Here is a 27,068-nt window from a genome sequence, read left to right as displayed (position 1 = left end):
ATTAAAATATTATAAAATAATAATTAATATCAAATCTATTCTTTTTCATGAATCAACTAATTTAGATCCGTGATTTCAAATTTGAAACTAATTAAATCATAAAAATTCATACATAATTTCTTGAAACATAAATGTATAATTAAATGAATTAAAATTATTATAAATTAACAAATCATCATAACATCATAATTTAATGATTATTATTTATCATATAATTTTAAATTTAAAATATTATTATGTATCATACAGATTATAATAATTCTAATATCAAATATTTTAAAATATAAATAAAAAACTAATAAGAAAATAATAGAAAATCCTCCTTGGATAAAGAATGAGGAAAGAGAAGCCTCTTTACATAGGAGAAGATGAATTCTCCCTAAAAAATAAAAAATAATTTATTTTTTTTATTTTTAATTTATTTTTATTTGACTTTCATACATAAAGATAAAATTATAATATTTATTTCTTATGATTCACACACAAAAATAAAATTTAAATTATTTATTTTTTAAAAATCAAATCATTCATTAGGAAATAAATCAATTAATAATTTAATTTATTGATAAAGTCCTTAATTTGTTCACGTGATTAAGGAAATCAATTTTAATCATTTCCTTAACCATACCATACTACACAAACAAAAAAATTAATAATTTAAATAAAAATAATATATTATTTATGATAATTTCATTTATGTTGAAGAAGAAAAATCATCTATGATTATAGTATCAGCAGTTAGGCTAATAAGGAGCAGTCCACATTGTCAAGCACTGGCACAAGCATGTTCATTATAACAACATTTCATCATGAAACCTTGCCATTCAACAATATGTTCTACATAGGAAACCAACCATATATATAGAAGAGAATCAAGCATTACATCTGACTGCATTATTTTTAATCCAAAACAGTGTGAACGAAAGTTGTTTCCTTTTTCCCTTTTTCATGAGCAATAGATTGGAGAACAAACCCGCACTCGTGCAAGTTCAAATATCAGTGCGGCCGATTAGCCCTCTTGGTCAATGACCTGGTGATGAAATGAGAGAAAATCCCGACCGGGCAGAAAAGCAGGCACAAGGAGACTGAATGCCGCGTCTCAACATTGTTCTTTAGACCATCATGGAATACCTGCCTGTATAAAACAATAGCAGAGAGAAGAATTATTATATGATGCATTGTTCAACTCACAATAGCAGAGTCACACATTTGTCATCGAGGATGAAGTTGACAAGAAAAAATAGATGGAATTCAGTATTCAGAAACTATTTGTCAAATTTGACCCCTGAAAAAAAAAAGAGATTAACTCAAATAGAAAATAAAAGCAACTTATAGAAGACCGGGACTTTCATTTATTCGATATGTTCCTTTCCATGAAACTAGTCACGAAGAGACAGAATGAATGGAAATATCAAAAGAATGATAATTAGATTTGTCATTATGATCCATTTTTCAATATGATATATGATGGATGATTCAGAAACAAACCATACAAACATGATATTTAAATCATAGTCAATCTGCAAATGAAAAGTTACATAAATAGCTTCTAGCAGAATCTTAAGATAATACACAATTATTCAGGAACGATATATACTGTTCCTAAGTAACCAAATAATTCCTGTTTAATTCTGGCTTATTTTGGAAAATATGAACTTTTTGGAGTATCATTCGGCTAATATTCAGTAAGGAAATTGTCACTATGCTTCACCGGATGATTTTAATGCAAAGGGAGAATACAGAGGTCTGAAGTAGAACCTTGCTGCAAAGAGGTCAACAGCCAGCAAGTGAATCCATGCTGAAGCCATAGTCATTTCATTGGAGAACATTTTTGCTATTCCAGATAACTGACGACATCAACATAAGATGCATTAGACCACACAGCACCGAAGATACTAAATCTCATAGCTTACTTTATGCCGAGCGCATACCTCAGGCAGCCAGTATTTACTGGCAAACATCGTGCTGAATGTGTCAGGAGTCCATGACAAATACAGAAGATAAGCATATACAACTCCGAGGGCAACATATGGCAAATTGCTCTCCATGGTTCTTCTAGTCTGTATTTTCACATAGTAAAGGTATATAGGTACCGAGTGATGTTACGCTTGAACATGGGCAAACGAACATGCTCACATATTAACTAAATTTAAGTCATTTTCACAACAAATTCTGCAAAATTTTACCTACCAATGCGGCTTTTGGAGCCAGAACCATCAGAGTGTAGAAAGGAAGAACAGAAACTGTGCCCCAAGTGAATGCATCGTTCGCAATCTGTGAACTTGTAAGCCCTGTCAAAGGAATTTGACTTAATATTTAGCATGCACAATCTATGGCATGTAGGAAACCCAACTTGGACACGAATTATAAACCTTACTTGCATAACCACACAGAGATGTGAATCATTATATTGTGGACATTAGATCGGAGTAAAGAAGGACTAGTAGGAAAAACATGATGTAATCATAAATGCTAGCAAAAAGGAAAAGGCTTTACACAGAAAGGGTTAGCCATAGCTTAAAAGCGACGTCCCTGTAAAGTAACATGGAGGAATCAGAGAGGGGTTTTGCAACAAAATGTAGAAGATTTCCAATAAATCAGTGAAAAATTTAAATCGTGCAGGATAAGCAATATTTTAATGAGCAACAAGTTAGATTGGAGAAATGTCAAAAGAATATGCTGCCATCATCTGCACAGATGAACTGTTCAACAGTCATGAATAACATGATATCTACCATCACGAGTTATTTAGCATTCATCTTGACTTCAGTAATGCATGGATTGATGTTTTAGTTTGATTGGATTATCAAGCAAATGAGAAAGAATGAGCGATGTGACATTTCTTAAGACTAATGCGGACGTCGCACACTGCAAGGTCATTTTCATAGCGACTCCAATCATCAAGAAATTCGCAGAGTTCATTAATGTACCAAATTCAGCGTAAATAATAGTCCATTAATGCACCTCCTTTTGTGCTGAAAGTTTAAGCAGATCTATATCGATTGATAAGCACAAGTAGCATCAAGAATTAACAGGTCAGAAGGTTGAGGTAATTACAACAAGCAGATGGTCGAAACGCTCTTCCATGATGAACGATTCTCGAAACCTTGGGCATGTATTGGATTCTGGACGCCCCAACGAAACCCCAGTGAACCTGATGCTTGCTGCGCAGATCCACAGCACTGAGGAATTCACTGTTCATTCGTGCAACAGCAGATATCTGCTCTGTTCTCAAAGAAATTCTCAGCGGTGGTGCCTACGAGAAGGAAAAATCAGGACAAAGAGCCAAATATCCTACCGTAAGAAGGAAACAAAGCGACTGGAAAAGAGGGACGGGGACGTGACGGTACCTGATAGAAAGAAGGCATTTGGGGTGAGACGAGGGTGTTGCAAGGGCAGCAGAAGAGGGGGGTCATCTTCTGCCGAGGGCAACAGAAAGAGCAGCGGCGACAGCACATCGAGGGGCTTTCCCATATCCTCTGCCTCCTTAAATAATATGGAGAGAGGCTGATGTTAGGACAAGCTACAGTTTCTTCTCTCTTCCCCTCTCTCCTTCTGTGACTGACAACTCGAAAACCACACACGGACACCGAGAGAAGTGGCGTGAGCAGCGGCTCTCCGGTCTTCAACGGGAGCCCAATCAGCAACTAGCTCGTCGGTGGACTCGGTGATTGTGCCCATTACGCTGACATCGCTCAGACAGCTGGTGGTGGGCGCAGAATCGAGGGTGGCTGAGGAGAGCAATAGACGTTGACTCGATTCAGTTGACTGTCGGAAACAAAACGTAACGTAAAAGTTACAGGATCTAAAACTCCAATTCCTTCGATTCCGAGACGCATCACCATCAACGAGTGACCAATCGTGCAGAGGAAAAGGAAACGGAAACGGAACTCTCTCTCTCTGTCTCTCTCTCTCTCTCTCTCTCGTGGGGAAAGGTAAGGTGCGAAAGGAGGTGGTGGGATCCTTCGACGGCGAATTGGAGCCGCCCCACTTTGCACAATGGGCCGACCACGGGGAGGGGTGGAGGGGTCCAGTCCACGGCCACTGCTGTCGCGGTCATGAACGGTTCAAGTGGGCGCCCACATTTAGTGAAGAGGACGCGAAGAGGATACGTACACGTAAGATTGGGTGCTGTAAGTTTCCATGAACAGTTGTATGAAAACCATATATATATATATATATATATATATATATATATATATATATATATATATATATATATATATATATATATATATATATATATATATATATATATATATATATCCTACAAAAGTGTTGGCTAATATTGTCTTTTTATACCATCCAAATGAAATAGTTACGAGACAACTACATGGAATCACCGGTATATTTGGATCGTGGAGGCATACATTGAACTGTGAAATGTTACCATTACAATACAATGACTAATGTTAATTTTAAAATATTGATTAGACATTTTGTAATACATCATATAAATATTCTTAGTCAAATAAGATAACTAATAACTTTATTAAATTTTAATTATTAGCTTAAAATGTTTAAGCTAGTAATATACTGATGGTACTCTAGTACAATTAGATTTTATAGGTTATTATAAAAGATATTATAATATTTATATTGTACTCTTATGTTAATATCAAAAAGTTTAAAAATTCTTATCTTAAAATCAATGAGTCTTAAATAATTTTATTTCTCAAAAATAAAATATTCTTATCTTAAGATCAAAAGCCTTGAGCAATTTTAGCGTTTAAGTAAGAAAGGACTATATGTGAATGATATCATAGGGCATGACATGACTCCAACTCCACTCCACATGTAAATATGTCAAAATATAATATATTTGATATAATATGTTTATCAAAACTATGTCAATCTTAGCCTTATCCAATTTTCAATATAGGACTAAACTACAGTGTTATGATAGATGAATATGTTTGAGATGATGATATTAGATCCATAAAATAATGTCTAGTATTAATTTTGATTTATTGGCTCAAAATACTTACCCTAGTAATATACTTATGATACCCTAGCTAAATTGGATTTTATAGGTCATTCTAGGAGGTGTTACAATATTTATATTGTACTCCTAACATCTTTAGCATCATTTATAAGATAATGATAAAATCGATGTATCAGATACATAAGAAACTGTGTTACCAGATTTATCCATGTATCAATCCCTATCTATCTAATAGGACAATTGGTAACTTGAATGAGCTTAAATTGTTAGCTCAAAATGCTAACACAATTATTATACACATGACACCCAAGTATAATCGGATCTTATAAGCTATTCTAGAAGCTGTTACAATATTTACGTTATACTCTTGCACCAATATCATTAGTGCTCAAGTAGGAGAAGACTACCAACATGATTTAGTGAAACAAATTTAGTGCTCTCTAACTCCATATGTACATATGTCATGACGTGCCCTCTAACTATATTCAATGATAATTCTTTTCTACTCAATTATATATATATATATATATATATATATATATATATATATATACATATATATATACATATATGTATACATATATATATACATATATATTGTTTTGCACCTCACACCTTCGTCTTATGCTCGGGCCTGTGAGTGAATTCAAAGTCCACATGCACGAATGCTCTCTCTACCTCCGGGAGCTGCTCCAGCTTCTCTTGTAGTGTCTCCCCAATGTCATGTGCTTGGCTCAGCGGCATATTCGCCGGCAACACTATGTCCACTTCCACAAAGTAGTGAGACCCGAATGTGTACGCTCTCACCGTGTCTATGTGCCTGATGTGCTCGTCATGGTTCCAGATGAGGTAGGTCAGCTTGGTCAAGTACTCCGATGGTGCTGTCTTCCCAATTAGGGATCCCACGTTCTCCACCACCGTTTTCGCCCAGGTGCCGATGGTGTACAGAGCAATCTGCATCACGGTGATCAGTTGACATAAAATAAAGTTCACACCAGTACGAGGTGTTTGCGGGTTAACTCACTAGTATGGCACCGACGGGATCCATCCACCAGTAGAATTTAACGGCGAGCAGAGAGGACGCTAAACCGATGGAGTTGGTCATGACATCAAAGAAATGATCTTGTGCATAAGCTCTCACAATCTGGTTGTTGAAGCTACGACAATACAGCATGAGGATGAACTTTACAATGGTGACCGAGGCCATGCTGCCCACCATCCATATCATCTTTTGCCGATCAAACGTAGGGTGCTCCTGCAATGATGGTAGAAAAAGGAACGTAACAGGGCGTTCAACATTGAGCATCCTAAAGCTGGATGAGAATATGTTTATAATTGTCACAGAATACGTAGAAAAGGCAAAGATGTACGTGTATATGTACATACTTTACTGATTAGCTGACGGCCAGACTCCAATAACACTTGAAGACCAAGAGTACCCATCACAGAGGCAAACACAATTATGCCCTGCAAAAAACAAGTGCATACCAAACATTAGTTGAAGATTTTTAAGCACAGATTCTTTGCTTACTAAGTATTAATCCATTTAACTAAACATCGCTTTAGATGTCGGACACTCTATTCACAAAGATCAGTGGTAGAATCACTACAATTACTTTCCAGTAGAGTTTGCTCTTGCTCATAGCTTGAACTTTCTTCTGTTGCAAGTTGAGATTTTTAGAGAATCATTACTATTGAGGTTTTTAATCCATGATTTACATGAGTGGCTGAGACAAATGCAGTGCATATATTTCTTTGCTAGAGCAAAATCTAAAGCAAGTACTGCATGCATGAAAAAAATGATATAGAGAATATATTATTGAGTTCAGATACAGAAGACAGTGCCAACATATGGAAGCACACAGAGGAGTTTCCATCAAGGGCATGAAATGTTTAGATCAGCACATGAATATTATTTCACATCACGGTAGAAATATATATACGCTTTTGAGACAACAAAAAAAGTAAATGCAACATGATTGGTTATAGTATTGACTTACCACAGGCTGCATTCTGTTCTTGCCAATGGGATAGCGATACTGATTAGGTTTCTTCATAGCATATGATGTAAACCAAAGAATAAATCCTGATAGAAGATCCAAAAGAGAGTCCAGGGTAGAAGCTATCACTGCCATGGACCTGCTCTCCATGGAGGCAAGCACTTTTGATGTAAAAAGCAGCAAGTTAACTATGTTTGAGATGTTGATTGCAAATCTTTCACTCTTTGCCAGTTTCTTCATCTCATCCTATAAAATAATATAATGTGAAAAGTAAATCTCTTATCCAAGAATTTCCTGGTAACTTTTTCCTCCAAATTGAAAGAAAAAAACATATCCAAGGTGGGTTTCAACTTCAAGTATGTATTGTAGTTGGGGTTAGATTTCAGATGAATCCACTAGTTTATGTATCCATGAATGCTAACCATAAATCATGTTTCATGATTTGGATATGATCCTTACAAGAACAAGTAAAAGATAAATCTGAAGATGTACACAAACCTCTGTAGGAGCTCCTGCAAGACAACCTGTTATGCTTTCCATAAATCATGTCTCATGATTTGGATATGATCTTTACAAGAACAAGTAAGAGATAAATCTGAAGATATACACAAACCTCTGTAGGAGCTCCTGCAAGACAACCTGACTCTGTTATGCTTTCCATCTCATTAAACCCTTCGAGGAGCTTGCCTTGCCGCTCATAGTACTTTGTGATTTTGCTCTGTTTACCTAGAATTATTAAAAGAAACCCTCAGATTATAGATACTACCGAAAACTGGAACAACTCAAAAAGCTTCAAATTAGTATCCACACAACATTGACGTTAACACTGTTGTCAGCAATGAGCTCTCATGCTTTCACAACCATTTCTTCGACCGATTGAAGCTAGTAAGCCATCAAAGAATTGAAAATGAACAATGATCCTAGGTGGTGTCTTGGTGTTATTGCTGACAAAACTCTCCACAAATCCTGCGTATTATATTGGTCATTTTCTTGAAACTGCTCCAAGTTAAATCGCATGGATTCTCTCCCTTTTCCCTTTTGTAATTGTCATACTTAACTTAATAAAAAGATGATTTTTTTGACAGAATAACAACAACAGATAGAACTGTCGTCAACGTCAAAGAAGAGGGAAAAGAAAAAGAAAGAAGGGGGCGCCTTCATAGAACACAAACCACAACAAGAAAACTCAAAAGCTACAAACAAAAGGAGTTTCCATGCCCTAAGCAACACATTCTATAATCGTCGGCAAGACTTTACTGATTCTTCCCGTATACTGCATACGCACGTATGTAGGTGTTTGTGCCATCATCAAACACGCAACACAGGGACTATTATACAGGAAACAAGGAAAGAGTGAGAGCCTACCTTGGCCCCGTCCGAGAAACCGGGAAACCAAGGGTGGATTATCGGGCAACTCGGGCAGGGAAAACCCAGTCATGTTGAGCCTCCAATTCCGTGGCGACGATGGCATCTCGTTCTCAAGATCCATGGCGAAAGGTCACGACGGTGGTTGGGTGAGGGAGAAGAGGAGGCGCCACGGTTTGCTTTATAGCTGGTGAGAAGATTTCGGATGCCTCTTCCCCTGGTGGAGGAAGGTACCGGGAAGGTTCTGTCTCTTTTTGGCGGTGCGAGACACATATGGAAGGAGGAGGATACGGAACTGAGTCCTTGCTATTGCGGGCTGGTTCAACGAACCGGCTCGGTCTGATCCCGTGGGCCATAATTGGTTCCCGGGAAGTCCGGTTCTAATGTCACGATTGGATCGTGATACCCTCACCGCCGTCTCAAGTTACCTTAATAGCGATAACAGCCACTTGTTTGTTTGTTGTACAAGTGATCCATGAAATAAAGATACATGAACAGTGCTACTCTACAAAGCACATAATATACGTATACAATTGACATTCGGAGAACAACCACAAGAAGATAGCTCTAAACAAAGCAATCTATACTTTCTAGTAATATTCTTTAGTACTATTAATATTAATTATTTAATCTCTTATGCTCGTACCATCTTAACTAATTCCTCTCTTACTCTGTCCTGTGTGACACATGCATGAGCTACATGATCGAGCAAGCATTAGGGTTGTCGTCGCTGAAGCGAACGCGGGCTTCCTCCTCGATGATATGGGTGTGCGCTGGTTGCTGGTAGTAGCCATGCAAGGTGGAGTCGTCGTACCCGTGCTTGTAGTAGTTGTAAGAGTGTGGTTCGGCGTCGAAGAGCAGACGGTGAGCCGGCGTCGGGTGCTGCAGATGGTAGCATCCCTGCGTGTAGACGTTGTGCTCCGCGTCCAGAGGATACGGCCACAGCACCGCCCTTCGCCCCGTCTTCCTCACCGCCGTCAGGACCTTCTTCTGGTCCACCCACCCGGTCACCGTCACCTTCTGCCTCACCATGTCTATGTCTACGCTGTCCACCCCTGCAACACATCAAGCTTGCAACATGACCATCTCACACGAGCCATGAACTCGATGCGTTAAGAATGGTTAGCGCCAGTTCTCCTACCTTGTAGCTTGGAGAGGGCTTTTCGTATCTTGTTCTCGCACCCCGAGCAGTCCATGTGCACACACATCTCGACGATCTGTTCATCAAGCAAAGCCAAAGTCATCGAAAGCAGAAGAAGTTAGACGCAAGTCATGGAAGCTCACCGTCATCTTTAGAACTTGGAAGGGTACGATTTGGAACAGTTGAGTGGATCTGCGTGCACAGTAGCCTCTACACTGCTGGTATGTATAGAGCTGGTTGAGGGGCAGACAAGACCATAAAGCGAAGGAAAAGGAAGGAAAGCTTTAAAGTTCAAAAAAGGAGATACCTCACCGAGTCACGATTCCAACCTTATCAAAGAATCGAGAAAAAATCATCAGAAGCTGCCACGCACGCTGATCTCGCTTGCTTGAGCTTGTTTTACTCCTCCATGGCTGCTTGGAAGATCTACGTACGTGCAGGTACTCAGTCCAACACACAAGTGTGAGAAGCACGACATGAAGCACCAGAACCCAGCGATCGAACCGCGCCGCGTAATTAGACGGCATGGCGAGGCGCTCGCTGGTCGGAACAAAAGGCTCCGACGCCGCCTTACCGGATCTTATGGCGCACCTCCGGCGGGCAACGGCGATGTAGCCCGCTGAAACGGCGCCACGTGTGGCGGGCGATTAAGGGATGCTGGATACGGATCCGGGAAGTAGGTGGGTCGTCGCATCGAAGGACTACGTGGGGCGATGAGCACGAATCTTTTGCTTTATGTATCGGAGCGTCACGTCGACGAGTGGTGTCGATCATTGACTATGAGATTCGAGTGCAACAACACACTATCAACTGCTTCCAACCCAACTGTTATAACTCCTCGAAAGCAACACAAGTCAGAGATCCATAAATGGGTACACTCAAGTACAATAGAAGCATTCATAAATTAGAACCAATTAGATATTGAGTTAATTTTAATATTTCGATTCTTATATTTTAAAAAATTATATTGATATTCTTATAATATAAAAATAAAAATATCTAAGTCTATTTATCCTCACGACATCAATTTTACTAACAAAAATATTAAAATTAAAAATTAAAAAATAATAATTTTAACGTTCGATGGCAAATGATATTGTTGGTGTTAACGTTAATATAGTTGTCAGGCTGTCTCCGATAATGATAAAGTTCGTTCTCATCGCGATGCCATATGTCTTTATGAGTGCTCCATAGTTGCCGCTTGACAACTATGTTAGCATTACATAGATGGTAGTGGTCGTCGCGACGTTTATGATCAAGATGATGATTGCCTCGTTGCTAACCCATTGGGCGTATCCCAACCTTAACCCGAAGTTGGGGTCATCGAAGCTCCTATTGCTCACCTGATGTCGCGTTAATTCATTTTGCTCTACATCTACATTAATGGTGTCACTCTGCATCTGCGTCAATGCTAATGTAGATGTAAAGCGAAAAGATCGCTCAACAAGAGATAGTGTTAGAACTAACGCGATAACGAGGTGAGCAACAAGAGCTTTGACGACCCTAACTTTAGGTTAAGGTTGGGATCCGCCCAATGGGTCAACAACAAGGTAGCCACCATCTTCATTGTAGACGTCGCAACAACGACCACCATCTGTATCAACGTCGATGCAATTGTCGCTCAACAACTGCGTCAATATCAATGTAGATGCAAAGCGATGTGAGGGGGGCGATGATGAGATTGATAATGCGCTCCCCGTGAAGACGGGTGGCGTCACTGTGATAGTGGACCTTATCATCATCAGAGGCAGTTAGGCAATTATGCCAACAACGTCATTGTCTGCTATCGAACGTTAAAATTATCTTTTTACCTTTTATTTTTAAGTTTTCATTATTAAAACTAATATCGTTAAAGTAAATAAACCTAGATATTTCACTTTTATAATTATGTGAAAACAACTTTTAAAAGTGTAACGATCATGACATTAAAAGTAGTTAACTAAGGAGATAATATATAATTAACCCATAAACTATGACCAGTTTGTACGACAAGAAAAGTGAATAGATACGTAAAGTTACAAACAGTTTGTAAACCAACTGTTCGACTCTTCAACATCAATAAAAAGTCGTACATGAACATGATACTGGAAAGGATAGCAAAGGACACATATAACCGATTATACATTTGAGTGCAATAAGTGCACAAAATTTAGGAAGAGTTGGTAAACCAACTGTTCTAACTACTTAACAATGACGACGGCAACAACAACAATAACAGAAGTCCCATGATTTGCTAGGAATGAGGAGAGGACACATCTAACCGGTGTTCCTCATGCCAGCAGCAATGCCCTTCATTGTCAAGATGAGAGTGTCTTCCAGGCCAGGCGCGTACTCACTAGTTGGATTCAGCTTCACCAGATCTGATGCTGAATCATTTGACTCGATATCCTTGGCCTTCACATTTTCGTGGAAGTTGGGGTCCCTCATCCGCTTCAATGTATAAGCTTGACAGACATTTAGAGTTGTTATGTAAGCATGGCGCAGCCGTAAACGTTGTTTCAGATAAGGATCACCTTCAAGAAGATCCCTGTGACCAGCAACCTATAAAAGTTCACACAAGTCATGCCTCATGACCGAAAAAATTTGCATTGCGTTGATACAACAAATCAAGAATGAACTGCATAAAAATTAAGCAGAGTTCACCTGAAGAAGAAGGTGTTTTGTCTCTTCATAGTTGGCTCTCAGTCGCTCCCCGAATGGCCATAACTCATCAGAAACAAGTAATTTATCATATAAGGCAGCTATCCCTGGATCTCCCTTTGCAAAGACCATCTCAACCAAATCTATTGTGACTCTGAAGAAGGGCCACTCCTTGTACATCTCCCTTAGTGTCTGAAGATTTCTGATATCCTTGTCCATGACATGCTTGAACGCTGCTCCAAAGCCCAGCCACACGGGAAGGTGAAACCTTGTCTGAGTCCAAGCAAATATCCATGGAATTGCACGAAGAGATTCTATCCCCCCACTAGGCTTCCTTTTTGATGGCCGACTGCCGATGTTCATCCTACCATATTCTGTTTCAGGTGTGGCCTGCAAATTATAAGGAGAAAGACTTATTATCTTGATGCCAATATTCGCTGTTTTCATGTGAAATCATGCAGCACTAACTTACTAGTTCGAGACATGATGAGGAATGCATAATATGTTAGTTACATGATAGACCAAATAACCAGATACAAGAATGACTAAAACCAAGACTTGTGACCTTAATTAATCAAGCAAAAGCAGCAATAAATATCATGACCAAATTAACATTGTCAAACGAGAACTGGGACAACACTTCTAACAGTTGTCTACAACATCTTTCCAGGATTACCAATCATATTTCAGAACCACAGGAGTGGTACAGAATGAACAACACTATATGGAAAAATCAAGTAAAAAATCAGAAAGGCTACTTACCAGTCGGAAGTATTCAACAAAACGTGGTTCCTTGAAAACTATTGCCCGGTACTCTTCTGTGGCCACCACAGCCATCTCATCCATCAGTGCACGCCACTCTGGCTTCGGTGAAATCGGAGGGTGCATTCCATGCTCGAGAGTTGCTGCAGTGAAACGTTGAAGTGTTCTAAAGCATAAATGCTCCTCACCGAATGATTGCTCAATTACTTCACCTTGAACTGTCACACGAAGTGATCCATTAATTGTTTCTGGTGGCTGAGAGAGTAAAGCAAGATGTGTAGGACCACCTCCTCTTCCGACAGTCCCACCTCGTCCATGAAACATTGTCAACTTAATGCCATATTGCTTAGCAACCTGCACAAGCTCTTCTTGAGCTTTATATAATTGCCAAGCTGCAGAAAGACGACCAGCATCCTTCCCAGAATCAGAATAACCAATCATAACCTCCTGCTTTCCATCGATCCTGTTCATATACCAGTCTATTGAAAACAATCGAGCTAAAGCAGCAGGCGCTGCCTCAAGATCTGCAAGTTTTTCAAATAGTGGCACAACTCTCAGTGGTTTCTTCACATGACATTCACGTTGCAGGAGCTCCACTGCAAGCACATCTGATGGAACAGTAGCCATTGAGATGATGTAGGCTCCAAAACTATCGGAAGGAAGTTCTGCTATGACATGGAACGTCTGCAAAACATCAGCAATTTCCTCTGTTTGTGGAAGGTCAGGACCAAAAAGAGGGCGCTTGCCTCTGAGTTCATATAACAACCATTCCTGACGTTTTACTTCAGGCCACTCATGATACGACCCAATTCCAAGATGATTTGTGATAGCATCAAGAACATCAGTGTGCCTATCAGATTCTTGCCTGATATCAAGTCTAACAAGACAAAGGCCAAATGTAGATACTTGGCGCAAGAAGTCAAGAAGGCTTCCATCAGCAATAGTTCTATCACCACAAAAGCAAAGTGACCTGTAACACAGCTCAAGGGGTTCCAGAAGCTACCAAAAAGAAACAAATTATGATATTGAGTAGGTAATACAATGATGATTTGATATAAGAACCATAGATTTACATGCATAAATAAAGAAGAAACCCTTAAACATGCATGCATGTCATTTAACATATCATCATTTGTGAAAAACAAGAGATAGATGTTCTGAAAGAAAAGAAATCAGCCGACTGCACAAATATCCACCAATGAAAGATCTGAAAAGGGATGAGTATACACAGACTTATCTCCACGAGTGGCTATTTTCATATTTCGAGCCTATGATGCCCACATCAAAGAGGATCAACTTTATGCATCAAGGCCCTCACCCATAAAATAGTATAAAATATTACTAAGAATAACCATCTTGCTTGATTAAAATTGCAGAGAGTTGAAGACACAAAGTCTTTCTTTAACATAGTTATAGCAAGATTGTGAAAAGAAAGTGACACCAGTTTAGACCTTTCTCTCGTACCTAAATAGTACATAAATAAAGTACTCAACTCAAATCTAGATGGTTATATAAGTACTGGTTTTTCTTTCTGCACCTACAATGCTTGAAATAAAGCAAAAGAGTTGACGGATAACAACCTGCTCAACATCGGTGAAAATTGCTTCCTCAGGTATGTCTGAAAATCCATTTGTCAAAAGATGGCGAGAACGTTCGCGGGTATTATACAGCTTATCCCTCACATCACCAAGAATAACACGATATGGCTCATTTGGAGGGATTCGTTTCCAGAATTCTGTATTCAGGAAGAACATTGTCAGAACAGAACAACTAAAGCTTATCCTCTTTGACTAAACATTTACAAGTAAGCATTCAGTCCAAATGTGTTTCCATAGGCCAAATAAAGTTCAATAATTGAGCAGACATCACATAAAAAAGTAAAACACCCATATAACCCTGCACAATTTTGCACAATATCACTACAATCAGAGTATCATAAAAGATTTGATGGTGGTGGAAACCATAGTGGGGGCAATAATGACAAAGAAGAGAATTAGGATCCATAGGTCCTAGGAGAGAAAGGAGATATTACAAAAATGCATGAATTCAATGTTCAATAAGGGGTAATTTGGTAATTGTAAGCAACAGTAAATTAGAAGAGGCTTCCACCAAGGTTAAGCTAGTGATGATTCATGGCAACAGTATGAAAGTGCACAGGCAAACTATGAAATATTACTTAGATGCAACAAGCTATGAAATATATAGATCCTTTTAAAGTACAGATCTGGCAACTGGAATTTATTTAGGTTTCATGAAGCAGTAATGTTAGCTTTCTTGTCAAGTTCCTAACCTTAAGAACAAAGTCAGGTTTTAACTGTAGCAGGTTACAGAGGATGGCAGCAGAAAGAAGAAACAAGCTGTCGAGAACAATTTGTTTTCAGGAGCTTGTAGATTGTGGAGAGAGGAATACAGATGAATTTAAGTTGATAAATATAAAATACAGCTAAATATGAAACATACAAGTTAGTTCACTTGAGTAATTATACGGTGCATAAAATTCTGTAAACAAAAGTGTCACAGTATACAAAGGATGCGACAAGAAGAAATGTAAAAGATGCATCTTAACTAAATTGTCCATTAGCCCATAATGTTATCATGAAACTTGGCAACAAGGATTGTGATGTTGATCAGCACAGAGTGGTACATATGCCAAAATGTACTGAAATACCAACTAGTGTGGCATGATAATGTGTCATCCCAAAAGGGTTTTAGCACGAAACAATAATCGTCATTGCAAAGCATGCTTCTTTAAATATAAAGAGATGCAGAGCCTAGAGAACCTTTTTGGCTAGTGATACAGAAGGATGAAATTAGAAATGGTTCTAACAACTAAAGTGCAGACAACCTGCCTCTTTTTTTACCAAGACTGAATAGGAAAGCTAAAATGTTGTCTTGTCTTAAAAACACAAGTGAAGAAAGAAATTACTTAAGGTATAAGTGCTAACAAATTCAAACAAAACGTTAACAAAGAAAAGGCACAGAAATAAGAATATGATTTAAATAGTACTGAGAATGGATCACTTCTATGATTTAAATAAGAAAATTAAACTAACATGCAGCAACAGAAAAAGAGAATCAAACTAACAAGCAGCAACAGATAGTCCTCTATGCCATGGTCGGTGAAGCAGTGAGACATTAAACTTCAGGACCCAATAACAGTATTTCCCATAGAAACAACAGGTTGTCATGATATGACACCCAAGAAAAACTGGGTCCAATTCCGAGAGAAAGTAATTAATCACCAAGAATAAGGGAATGATGATCTATGTGATCCATAAACCACATCAATTTTCAACTCGGAGAATACTGAGTATACCTATATAGTGCTTTGCATCTTTTTTTGTCAACTGGTGAAGTTCATTTGCTCGTTCTTGAAGTTCAGTGGTGCAGCGCCACATTGATAACTATAAATTGATATTAAAATATCAGAAAATGACAAATTAAAAAAAAAAATCTCCTCAAGTATAGAGAGAATTTACATACAGACTGGATGAATTATACTTCACAGTACCTCAAACATCAAATCTTCTATCTGAGAATAGTACAAACTTGCAGCTATCATTCTAGCCAACAAGCATACATCCCTTGTGACCTCCGGAGTGACTCTGGGATTACCTGCATAGAAGTATTAGTAGGTACCTAGAACACAATTAAATTCCTGTACTGATACTTTCTCTCACTACTGAAATTCTATATTGTGGATGATCATGTACGTAGTGTCAGTAAAACCATTCAAAGAGATTCTGGCCAAGACAATCACAAATTTGAGCAGATATCCCCCAGAACATTTCTTACCATCTCGATCTCCACCCATCCAAGAGGAGAACTGAATGAGAGGAGCATTATAAGGAACACGCTCATTTATTCCAATGTTCTTCAGAGCAGTATCAACACGACGTAAGAATTTTGGTACACCTTTCCATATCGTTTCATGGAAATAACTCATTCCTGCACGCATCTCATCTTGTGGAGTGGGAGGTGTTCTTCGGATTTCATCAGTTCGAAATGCAGCTTGAATCTGCAAAGAGAAAGAAAAGGAAAACTGTAGCAATAAGCCCATTTAGCAGTAACACGCCTAAATTTATTGATGGTAGAAAGAAGAAAATAAGTAAAGAAATTAATTTAAACTTATTTTGTATATTTTAGACTTCATCCTTCTCCAAGTGATGACAGATTCAAAATAGTAATGAAACAGTAAACCAATTGGTTTACCTCTCTCTGAAGAGATTCATCAAGTTCATGCTGATCATCAGGAGTAATATCCTTGGCTGTCAACTCTGTCATGCAATTCCTTATCCTGAAGAACATTCCAAAAATTGTAAGAAAGGATAGTTCAGAACACTATAAAAACAGTTACACCACTAAGAAGGCTTTTTGCAAATTTTAGCACCAACTCCATGGTCTAATCCAAACGCATGAATGAATCCATACAGTTTTGTGACCAATGCAACAAACTCATGCACTGAACTTTTCAGATGGCAAAAGAGGAGAATGTTGGAGAAGCACAGTAAAAGTGAAATGTCAGGAATTTTCAGAAGACACGGGTTTGCTATAGAAAATTGTGTCAGGCATATTGTCAAATAAGCCCATCGACCTAGCGTAGCTTAGAGTTTGTCATTGAACCTGGAATGTTTCTGGAGCAGTGATCTTCGAATTGACTGTGTTGGATGTGCAGTAAGAACCAGATCAACTGTCTGGTTCTTCAGAGCATCAAAGACCTCCAATGGTGACTTATGAAGCTGCTCCACGAGCCTTTTAAGCGTCTCTTCGATGTCGGATTCGGTGGTCGCATTATTCTCATCAACAAAGTCTCCCTTCTTCAGCCTGTTCCTCCTGCGGTAAGCAATCTGGACCTCCTCGGCCAAATTGCCCAGGTTAAGCATATGGGAGAAGGAGCTGGCAACCAAGATAGAGTCCCCAGGATCGAGACTCATCAGAACATTCCCCAGCTCATCCAGCTTACTCGGGTCACCTGTCCCTTCATACTTTGCAGATATCTCATAGCACTCTTGAACCTGAAGAGTAAATGCCATGTCTGAAGCATCAATACTCATTCATTGCGCATCAATGTAATCAGAACAAGCAAGAGATCAACCTAATTGGATTCACCGAAGCTTCACATAACGTGGATATTGTATAGTGTGAGGTCTAATAAGTTTCTGCATTTTGTCCATCCCAAAATTTGACGAAAAATACGAAAAAGATAGCACAGCACAGTGAAGCAATAGCATAGGAAATCGTACCGTTTCCCGGAGATCTTCGCCGTGCAAGCACTGGAGGATGTCGAGGAAGCGATCGACGAGCAGCGCATCGTACTCCACCAACTTATCGTCCTCGGAGACCTTCCCCGGCGCCAGAAGCCTCAGCTGCGCGTCGATGGACGCATGCCTCTCCAGCGAATCCCGTGACATCTCGCCCACCAAGTTCTCACCTTTCCTTCACTCCCACTCCCACTCCCCCTCGCTCCTCCTCCGCCTCTTAAACGGAGAAACCAGATCAAAGGGCACGGGAAACCCGCCCTTTAGCGTGCAGCAAAGGGCAGCAAATAAAGCCGAACCCGCTCCCAGCACGCCCTTCAACTCCGACCACAAAAACTTGGGTGGATACCTCCAAAAACCGCAACTTTATCTGGTTCTCACTGCTTCCAACGAGACGAAGCAACTTCACCAAGGAAGGAAGGAGACAGGAAGCGCCATGGTCTGATCCAAAGAATGGATTTTGGAATTAACTGCATACAAGGAGTTAGCAGAACGCCACTCCAAAACCAGAGCGGCGGGTGCTGACCTTTTTGACCTTCTCTTCCTCTCAGATGGTGTGGTACACAGCGCAGTCGTACCTTCGTGGAGTTGTGTGGATCCCGATGAATGCAAGGATGCCATCTTAAGAATATGCTGCTAACGTCGAATCCACTTCCGGGCCCTCCACGTGTGAAATCTATAAGCACTAATTTTGATACTAAGATAATTATAATATATATATATATATATATAATTCAAAACATATATATCATTAGACTTAAGCTCTCTCGGTAGACCATCAGCAACACCCTTTAATTTTATATTTTAAAAATGTTAACCTCTTTTTTTCAAAATTCATTCGTAATCATGACTTGTTATGCTAACAGAATAACATATAAAGAGGATTTAAGCACCAAATATGTTATTTCCAAACTTGAAGTAGATTCGTAAGATCCAAATAGTTCGACTTGATTGCAGCCTTTTAAGACTCCGCTCCGGACAGTTCATTCTTTCCATCTGCGACGAGGAAAGAAAATAAATAATATAATCAATAATCCTCCATGCATGCATTAGCCATGAGATTCGATGAATCAGACTGTGATGAGTGCATCAATAAATGTGCCACCCAATTGCGCCCACTGCATTTGTCGTGCGGATTGAACATGCAAGCACTATCTTCGAATTCTTTTCGTGTCTTAGGAAGGCAAATAATTAAGTATGACCAACTATATAATATCACCACCTAAATTAAGTACAAACACGTTTAAAGCTTAACTGCTAAGTATGGTACCGATATCAACAAAAGAAGAAAAAAAGTTATGGCCGATGCATGTAAAATGCATGAGTTTTATTTACATAAATAGAGAGATCACTTGAATCTTAATCAGATATAGAAAAGTTATTTCTATGATTCGAAGGTTGATTACTCAGATTGAAGAGGAGTTACCATACACATCAATTTCTTACCAAGCGAGAATATCAATTTAGAAGCAGTATAGGCCTCGGCATAAGGTTATTTCTTACCAAGCGAGTTCAGGCTTCATCCCACTACTCTTATATCCAACACCGGGACATGCATTTTATTTGCACACACTCCAATCTACATTCCATCATTAATGATGATAACTAACAACAAATAGATGTGTACAAACCGATCATCACAAAACATTCATGATATCATCTTATATTACCAATGACTCGGACAGAAAAATTGTACACGACACTTGGAAGAATGCAATGACTATGGGTTATCACTACACCATTGCTAACTCATGATGTAAACCAAGTAAACAAAAAGGTTGTCATTATACCAAAACCAGCCTACTGAAGTTCGTCACCAAGTTATTATTATTGCAGAACAGTCAAAATCAACTTACGTCAGTCCAAGTCAAAGAATACTCTATAAGCCCAAAGACTTCTCCATCTTCTGAATTTGGTTCAGGAATATCCACGTCATCTGCAAGACATCCCATTTTGGAATCAATTGGACAACAAAGAGATGATTCACTGCATGAATGTAACAACTGAAAGAAGCTTTGACTAGAATCAACAAAGCTTTACCATGACGTGTGGAGCAATTCTCACACAATACACAGGAAATCCGGTGTAAAACTTAAGAGGACCACCAGATTTCAGGGTCTTCAAGACACAGTCCAAAGACCCAGTGTAGGGATACTTCCCAGTGGCATCAGGCTGCATCTTCTGTATTTGTGTCTTCACATAATCAAATGGTAAACTGCAAGCAGATGCAAAGAACCCTGAAACAGCACTTGCCCCTGAAGATGGAGACAGAGTAGCATCAGGTCAATCGCCACTCTAATTGATAAAACCCCCTAATTCTGCTAACATTCTAGAAAGTGTATCTAAGATAAATTATTTTTTTCTGCAAATGTTCCAGGAGTAGATCTCAGATATAATATAATGCAACCATAACTGAAATCTTGTAGACAATCTGCAACTTATACAACTTTTTTTATTGAAGTACGGCAATTCATAAAGATTTAGTGATGCTACACAACAGAAGCAGAACCCATTAACAGGAAATTTTATTTAATAACTAATAAGTTTCATCTGTTATCAATGAATGTCAGAAGAAGCAAAGGCAACTGGTATGCAACCCCAACATCTAGTTGGCTGTAACCAAATCTAATTTTAATGTTATAAAAAAAACCATATGACAACTCCTGAAACTTTCTCGGCGGTAAATGAGTCCAGAAGTCAATTTATAAAGTCATCGAGTCTGATCTGTTAAGCTATACTCCTGACTAAATGCACAAAGGCATCAAATGAAACACACAGAAGTTCTCCACCAAATCAAGAATCTCACAAGGGAGATGCCGAAAGAGAACTATCACATCCAAATCCATCACCAAAGAAAGATATATAAAGGCCAAACAAGTGTTACTGCTCAGTATCTTACCGATCACAGTGCTAACTTCACCAAGACCAAGGGAATCCCTGAATAGCTCGACACTCTGATCATATGAGGCAAGCATACCCATGTTCAATGACATTGCTCTTACTACCGTAGGACCTGCACCTTTCCATAGTGCCAGAACTCCTTCATCGGTAATGATACGATAGAGTGCATGGAAAGCATTTTTGTAGTATCTTCGTTGTGCTGCAGGCAAAGTTGCATCAGCTTGCATCCTAATGAGTGCTAAATCAGCTGGACTGCCAACACATGCTCCAATTGCTCCAGCTGTAAGACCAATAGCAGCCTTCTGGAGCAAAGGCAGTGGTTTGCCATCATTAGCCTCCACAGCTTTGTTTGTCAACACCCTAAACAAAACCAGAAGTCATCACTTGCCCACAATAACTGATGAGCATAGCATACTTGTAGTTCAAGAGAAAGTAAACATAGCCACATTAATAATCAAGTACATCTTAGTTCAAACTCGATGCATGACACAAGCTATTTATGAACTTCCTTCGGAGATTAGGTTTGATATCAAGAACTCAGCAACTAATTTTCAACATGTGACAGTAGCATTAGCCTCAAGTATTACGTACATCAATCACATGTGCAGTAAAATTATTTCTGGATGAATAGAGGGCACCAAGCTATTCAATTTAATCTAAGCTTTAGTATCTTCATCAAAAAAAGCAGACTCTAAAGATTAATTTATGATGCCACTACAAAAGAGTATATGGCCTTTGCATGTGCAATCTTATCTTGCTATTGATAACTTCTAGACAAATTTCTTTCAGGATATCATTGGACCAAATATCCATCTTCCTTAAACTAAATTTGGCTAGAAAACATAAAGTTGCCTCTAAGTTTAGTCATCTGATTTACCTTAAAGGTGATTAACATTATAATCATGTTTCCTACTTATTAGGATTGCCACTAACACAAATTATATTAACTTGAGATAAAATAATTTACACATAGATCGTAGCAACAGCGCAACAAGTTCAGAAGCAAATAAAGATCCCAAGAGGTCCTGACAATAAAACTACACAAAGACTATTCTGCTATCCACTTACCAAGATATTAGAATCAGGAGAGAGGATTCACAATCAGAAGAGAACAAGGATACGAAGGATGATGTGTCACAGAAATCATATGAACCCAATTCATTCTGCATAATAATGGATGCAGCAAGAATACCAACATACATGATTTGACCACCTCAACTCATGGTTAATCCAGGTAATCTGAAACATTCATCCCATACAGCAACCTGAAATCATTTCTGGAAACCTAATGCATCTATCAATTGGTTTGTTATATAAACTAAGCCAAGGTCAGATTTGGTATTACCAATAATGATAGCAAATCCCAAATCCTCAAATAGATTCAAGTGTCTAGGTTTAACTATGTAGTGAAATAAACAATTTCAAAAAGAAAAGAAGGAACATACCTGAACGAACCCAAACGTGCAGTGGTATAAGTAGCTTGCCTTAGTAAACCAGCTGATAATCCCTGTTTCAATACAACTCATCAGGATGATAAAAAATGATCTAAGCATGAAAAGAAGATTCCAACAGAATGAATCAATTTACAGCCAAGAAGTATTAAATTGGTTTTGGAGTCATGAATGAGATGGATGTGTCAGACTGTCATTGTCTGGACTCCATATACAATATATATATATATATATATATATATATATATATATATATATATATATATATATATATATATATATATATATATACAATAAGGACCTGCATTGCGTTGGACATATATGCTAAAGATAGATAAGTTATTATTCAAACAAAAGAAATATATTATTCGACATGGTACTGGTAGATTATATTGGACATATATGTTACTAAAGATAGATAAGAGGATTCTCCCCTAACTATTATGAAACGCACTCTATAAGGGAATCTTTGGTCAATAATGAGCTTGCTTGGTTCATATTAGCTCATTAATTACCAGCTCCACTGAGCTTTGCTAAGACTAACTCAATATTTAGAAGAACAAAAAAAACAGGAAGCAATTTTAAGAAAGCCCAGATGTTTGTATATATGCTTCTTGGTCTTATAAATAACAATTAATTGGTAAACACTAAACAAATTTAAGAAAGAAAATAAGAAACATAAGTTATGCTTGTGCTTTCTATTATTAGAAGCATGAAAAACATTGATCCTACCTGAAACCTGTTTCGCAGAAGTGCAACTCACTGTACTTCATGAAAAACATAACAGATACCGAACTCTGCTTTAGTTTTACAATCAAAACAGGCATGCCCAAATGAAAGCAGACTTACTAAATAATATCAGTTTTAGGGTACATATAATTATACAAGCGCAACGATTTTTACACATCCAAGATAGCTTAAAGAAACAAACAATGCGAACATTTTGAAACATCATCAGAACTCAAAACTAATAATATTTTTACAATATTTTTCTTCATCTTCTCAATTCCCTCCTACCACACGTGTAAAAGCCAGCAGAAACTACCAGCATATAAGTTTGTAAAAATCACACGATCATCAGCAACCAGCAAAGAAAAGTATATCAAAGAAGCAAAGAGAAACAAGAAACGGATGGTGTGATGTGAACCTTGTAAAACGAGCCAAACCCTTCATTGGCAAGCATGTTCTTTGTAACCTGGACAGCTGATCCCTGACCCAGCTGGATCCTCACCTGGAATCCATATGAAATACCATCAAACAGCTGAATCATAACCCGAAACAAGAAAAAACGTAGCAAAGATCTCAGATCCACCAATAGATATTTGCCAAATCCCATAAAAAAACATGAGATTTCTAGCATCAAAATCAGCAAGAACACCGCCCTTGTTCTTGGATCCAGGACAAACCCTCTAAAGAATCTTTCGGATCCCTAGAGAACACACCTTCTACACCAAGATAAGGTATCCAAACCGGCCTTCGACGAATCACAGAAGGAGCACATCGGATCAGAGAGTGAGGGAGGCAGGGAAAAGATCTATGGTGTACCTTCACCATATCGATGGGCTGGATGACGCAGGTGGCAAGCATACCGGAGACGCCTCCATTGACGAAGGGCTTGACGGTGCTCCACACTCCGGACTGGCTCTTCGGCTTCCTCTCCGCCATTTCCACTCAGAGAGAGAGAGAGAGCGAGAAAGAGAGAGAGCGGGGTGACACAAATGGGAGAATGAAAGGGACGGAGGTATCGTTGCGGGGACGAGAGGAAAACCTAAATATTAACAGCGGGTGAATACTTGGACACGAAAACAAGGTCGTAATAAACACCTCCATAACCGTACATCAGCTACAACTTATCTCAACCGTCCATTTGAACCGGTGAAAATAACTTTATGACCACCTGGTTCTCGTGCAGAACAGACAGACGGTTGAGATTAGAAGTTTTAGTAAAATGGACGGTCATATAAAAGCCTATATGGTTTCTGATGAAGAAGACTTTGCACTCGATCCATGGTGGACCTACCCGATCAGATTGACCGCCTACTAAGGATCTCGTTGATGATTTTTATTTATTTATTTTAAGATAGGGAAAAACTTTTTGAGAACTCATAAATTTCTTTTTTCATAATTTGTATATGCAAAATTGTATATAATATATATATCAGTAAATTTGATATTTATTAATCAAAAACTAGGTTTAATATAGAGTGATCGGGACTGGACATGATCCAATACATGAAATCGATTTGACCAAAACAGAATCGAATGTGATATGGCTGAGTAATCCGGTTCATGTCTCAAATGGACCGTGGGTCAATTGGGTTTTAATTGTACTGGATCAACGAGCGAGGCGGGTCTGGCCCGGCCTGGCTTCCGTGCCGGTGACTGATGACCGCCGCCTTGGAGTGTGCATACATATATACATAGGAGATTTAGAATAGCAACCTTCTGAAGTGCCGATGGATCACCGACATGGTGACTTGTTATTCGATTCATGAGTACAGGGATCATTGACATCCATACCACTAGTCAAGTTTCCATTTATAAGAAACGAAAAGTGATAATGAACTATATATATATATATTACTCTCAAAGAGATTTCACGAAAGATGATGATATGATACTATTTTCAAAGAGTTAGGGTTCTGTAAGTTCAATTTCATGAACCTGGATTCCCAGTTGGGCATGCCATGTTAGCAATGATGGTTGCAGTCCTTATTAAAACGCTTTCTATCGTCTTGAGAATGAAAGCAGTTCACCATTTGAGGGGTTTTATCTTCGGGAGATCTGTGGACTTCACGATGAGTGCTGACAAGAAAAGGAGAGTGTGTTAAGACTAGATTAAAGATGGCATCAAGTATATCATGGCGGAACTTTGGTTTCATGTGGGTGCTTATAGAAGACAGTCTTGATGCATTCGGTATCCTAAGAAGGAAGCAGAAGATGAAGCTTCCTCCAAACATGTACAGCGCGGCGCCTCTGATGCTTGTATCTACTTGTACCTACCTGTATCCTCACTGCTTAACCTAAGGATTTCATGTGGCCAGATCATGATTGAATTTGATGTGCAAAAGGTCGTGGTGATACAGCCATATATTTGGAGCTCCAACAGCTACACCAGCTCGAGTTGGCAAAAGATTATTCTATCTGGCCAATGTCGGGCACTTCAATTCCCATCAGGGAACAACAACATATGGACTGGAGTCGTAGCAGAAGAGGAAGAAGAAGGGCAGGTCTACCTAAAGTTGGCGCAAGGGAACACGACAGTCGCAATGCTCCACACCTGGAAGTCAAAAGGGGCATCCTCCTGCTCTCTCTCCCATCAACCAGTCTCGCAAGTCAAAAATGCAAAGCTCGTGCTCCTCTATCGGCCATTCTCGACTCATATCCCGATGCCCTTTCTTGCGTTCTCATCCTGTCTGTCATCGCATCTCCTGTTCTTAAAGTGATATCGTCTTCATATGTCACCTGTGAAAAGCTGCCTACCAGTCTGTCTGTCCGTCTCTCTCTCTCTCTCTCTCCCCTATCAGATCAAGGTGACTGCTACAAGTGGCCGTCACACGGTGTTGGCACATTGAAGTTTGATCCTCCGTGTGGTTTCCAAAGATCGTCTGGCGAGAGAAGCAAGGGAAGTTGACCATGGGAAAGTGTTAAATGAATCGTGGGTCTTCACGTTGACAACTTGGTTTTCATCATACCTAGGTAGTCTCAAGACATCATTCTAGATCAGCATGTGTATGTTCTTCTAAAAGAATAAGAAATTAGAGTGATCGAGTCCAGTTGAGCCAGCAGAACCTTTTCAAGAAGAAGAGAAGAGGAATCAACAGTAACGTGACTCGTACTGCACGTATGGTTGGGTTGTCTATCCAATTGATAGATAGCTCATCTCCTATTGACTGTGTTCTAGTCGGGTCCTTCTTGTACGGGGAGGTTGTCCTGGATACTTACGCAGCAGTAAAAGCATCAACGCACTCAACGAATGGTCACATGCGATGTTCATTAAAGTGGAGCATCCATTCGATGGCTGCTCACGAAGGAGATGAATTAGACGACAGTTGTATAAGCACTTCAGCAACTGCTGGTCATAAACATACACAGTGCCATAAGTTTCGAGCTCGAGGGCTTATTAACTTACCGAGAAACCGTAACAACAAGAACAAGAGAAAGGGTAAGGAGACGAGCTCTCTGCCATAGGTTTCAAGCTCTACGGACTTTTAACTTGCAGACAAACCATCAGGACCAGAAAGAGGAGACGAGCTTGCCGCTCTCCATCTACTGGATTCATTGCCTTTTACATAACAACACAGCCTTTGGTGTTTTCATCACTGAAAAGATGGGTGACGTTGCAGGATTGGTTGCTCTGATCATGGTGACTGGGGTAGCAGTTGTAGTAGGCAGTGTAAGGGGATATCTGAGGTGACCGGAGATACATCATCTGTGGCTGCATGTATCTGTTGTCATGCATCATCATCATGTTGTTCCCACCAAGGTTGCTGCTCATCATGGACGATGGCCGGGCCTGATATCCCTGCATGTTCACCAGCATGGGGTGCTGATGCTGCTCTCCGCCATGTGAGGGCGGCCCCGTGTAGCCATGGAAACCACTTC

The 27,068-nt window shown here is 39.2% G+C and overlaps 6 protein-coding genes across 9 annotated transcripts in view; all 6 read right to left on the bottom strand.

Moving 5' to 3' along the window:
- Nucleotides 1-787: 787 nt before the first annotated feature.
- On the bottom strand, nt 788-3,676 carry LOC135626053 (protein ABA DEFICIENT 4, chloroplastic-like). The gene is made up of 6 exons (XM_065131242.1): nt 3,351-3,676; nt 3,058-3,256; nt 2,191-2,291; nt 1,932-2,060; nt 1,759-1,847; nt 788-1,135 (listed from the first exon to the last, which is right to left on the bottom strand). Exons 1-6 carry the CDS (start codon nt 3,456-3,458, stop codon nt 997-999), a joined length of 765 nt encoding a protein of 254 aa, XP_064987314.1. The 5' UTR covers nt 3,459-3,676; the 3' UTR covers nt 788-996.
- Nucleotides 3,677-5,245: 1,569 nt separating this feature from the next.
- Nucleotides 5,246-8,569, bottom strand: LOC103969203 (metal tolerance protein 7). Of its 2 annotated transcripts, XM_009382674.3 has the most exons (6): nt 8,311-8,569; nt 7,559-7,671; nt 6,946-7,191; nt 6,332-6,412; nt 5,970-6,200; nt 5,246-5,899 (listed from the first exon to the last, which is right to left on the bottom strand). In XM_009382674.3, exons 1-6 carry the CDS (start codon nt 8,432-8,434, stop codon nt 5,555-5,557), a joined length of 1,140 nt encoding a protein of 379 aa, XP_009380949.2. In that variant the 5' UTR covers nt 8,435-8,569; the 3' UTR covers nt 5,246-5,554. The 2 variants fall into 2 exon arrangements, with proteins under 2 accessions (XP_009380949.2, XP_064986721.1); XM_065130649.1 differs by lacking the exon at nt 8,311-8,569 and having other exon boundaries at nt 7,444-7,561.
- Nucleotides 8,570-8,872: 303 nt separating this feature from the next.
- On the bottom strand, nt 8,873-9,676 carry LOC103969202 (heavy metal-associated isoprenylated plant protein 28-like). The gene is made up of 3 exons (XM_009382673.3): nt 9,595-9,676; nt 9,452-9,527; nt 8,873-9,365 (listed from the first exon to the last, which is right to left on the bottom strand). Exons 1-3 carry the CDS (start codon nt 9,598-9,600, stop codon nt 9,007-9,009), a joined length of 441 nt encoding a protein of 146 aa, XP_009380948.2. The 5' UTR covers nt 9,601-9,676; the 3' UTR covers nt 8,873-9,006.
- A 1,755-nt stretch (nt 9,677-11,431) lies between these two features.
- LOC135625308 (phosphoenolpyruvate carboxylase 2-like) lies at nt 11,432-18,272 on the bottom strand. Of its 2 annotated transcripts, XM_065129954.1 has the most exons (10): nt 18,097-18,272; nt 17,477-17,868; nt 17,066-17,150; nt 16,649-16,871; nt 16,365-16,468; nt 16,170-16,257; nt 14,434-14,588; nt 12,854-13,852; nt 12,095-12,481; nt 11,432-11,992 (listed from the first exon to the last, which is right to left on the bottom strand). In XM_065129954.1, the coding sequence occupies exons 1-10, from the start codon at nt 18,262-18,264 to the stop codon at nt 11,708-11,710; spliced, it is 2,886 nt and encodes a 961-aa protein (XP_064986026.1). In that variant the 5' UTR covers nt 18,265-18,272; the 3' UTR covers nt 11,432-11,707. The 2 variants fall into 2 exon arrangements, with proteins under 2 accessions (XP_064986026.1, XP_064986027.1); XM_065129955.1 differs by lacking the exons at nt 11,432-11,992; nt 12,095-12,481 and having other exon boundaries at nt 13,661-13,823.
- A 651-nt stretch (nt 18,273-18,923) lies between these two features.
- Nucleotides 18,924-24,376, bottom strand: LOC135625309 (mitochondrial dicarboxylate/tricarboxylate transporter DTC-like). Of its 2 annotated transcripts, XM_065129957.1 has the most exons (7): nt 24,009-24,376; nt 23,611-23,694; nt 22,458-22,519; nt 21,011-21,372; nt 20,152-20,366; nt 19,968-20,047; nt 18,924-19,107 (listed from the first exon to the last, which is right to left on the bottom strand). In XM_065129957.1, the coding sequence occupies exons 1-6, from the start codon at nt 24,126-24,128 to the stop codon at nt 19,991-19,993; spliced, it is 900 nt and encodes a 299-aa protein (XP_064986029.1). In that variant the 5' UTR covers nt 24,129-24,376; the 3' UTR covers nt 18,924-19,107; nt 19,968-19,990. The 2 variants fall into 2 exon arrangements, with proteins under 2 accessions (XP_064986029.1, XP_064986028.1); XM_065129956.1 differs by lacking the exon at nt 18,924-19,107 and having other exon boundaries at nt 19,644-20,047; nt 24,009-24,372.
- Nucleotides 24,377-26,523: 2,147 nt separating this feature from the next.
- LOC103969198 (heavy metal-associated isoprenylated plant protein 37) overlaps nt 26,524-27,068 on the bottom strand; it is a 1,797-nt gene continuing 1,252 nt past the window's right edge. The window contains exon 3 of the mRNA XM_009382668.3: nt 26,524-27,068. This exon is cut by the window's right edge and continues 618 nt beyond it. Coding sequence (XP_009380943.2) covers nt 26,752-27,068 — 317 coding nt within the window. The 3' untranslated portion in view covers nt 26,524-26,751.

Source organism: Musa acuminata, chromosome BXJ2-10 (assembly GCF_036884655.1).
Source record: "Musa acuminata AAA Group cultivar baxijiao chromosome BXJ2-10, Cavendish_Baxijiao_AAA, whole genome shotgun sequence".
Taxonomy (NCBI): Eukaryota; Viridiplantae; Streptophyta; class Magnoliopsida; order Zingiberales; family Musaceae; genus Musa; species Musa acuminata.
This window is presented reverse-complemented; position numbering and strand designations above follow the sequence as displayed.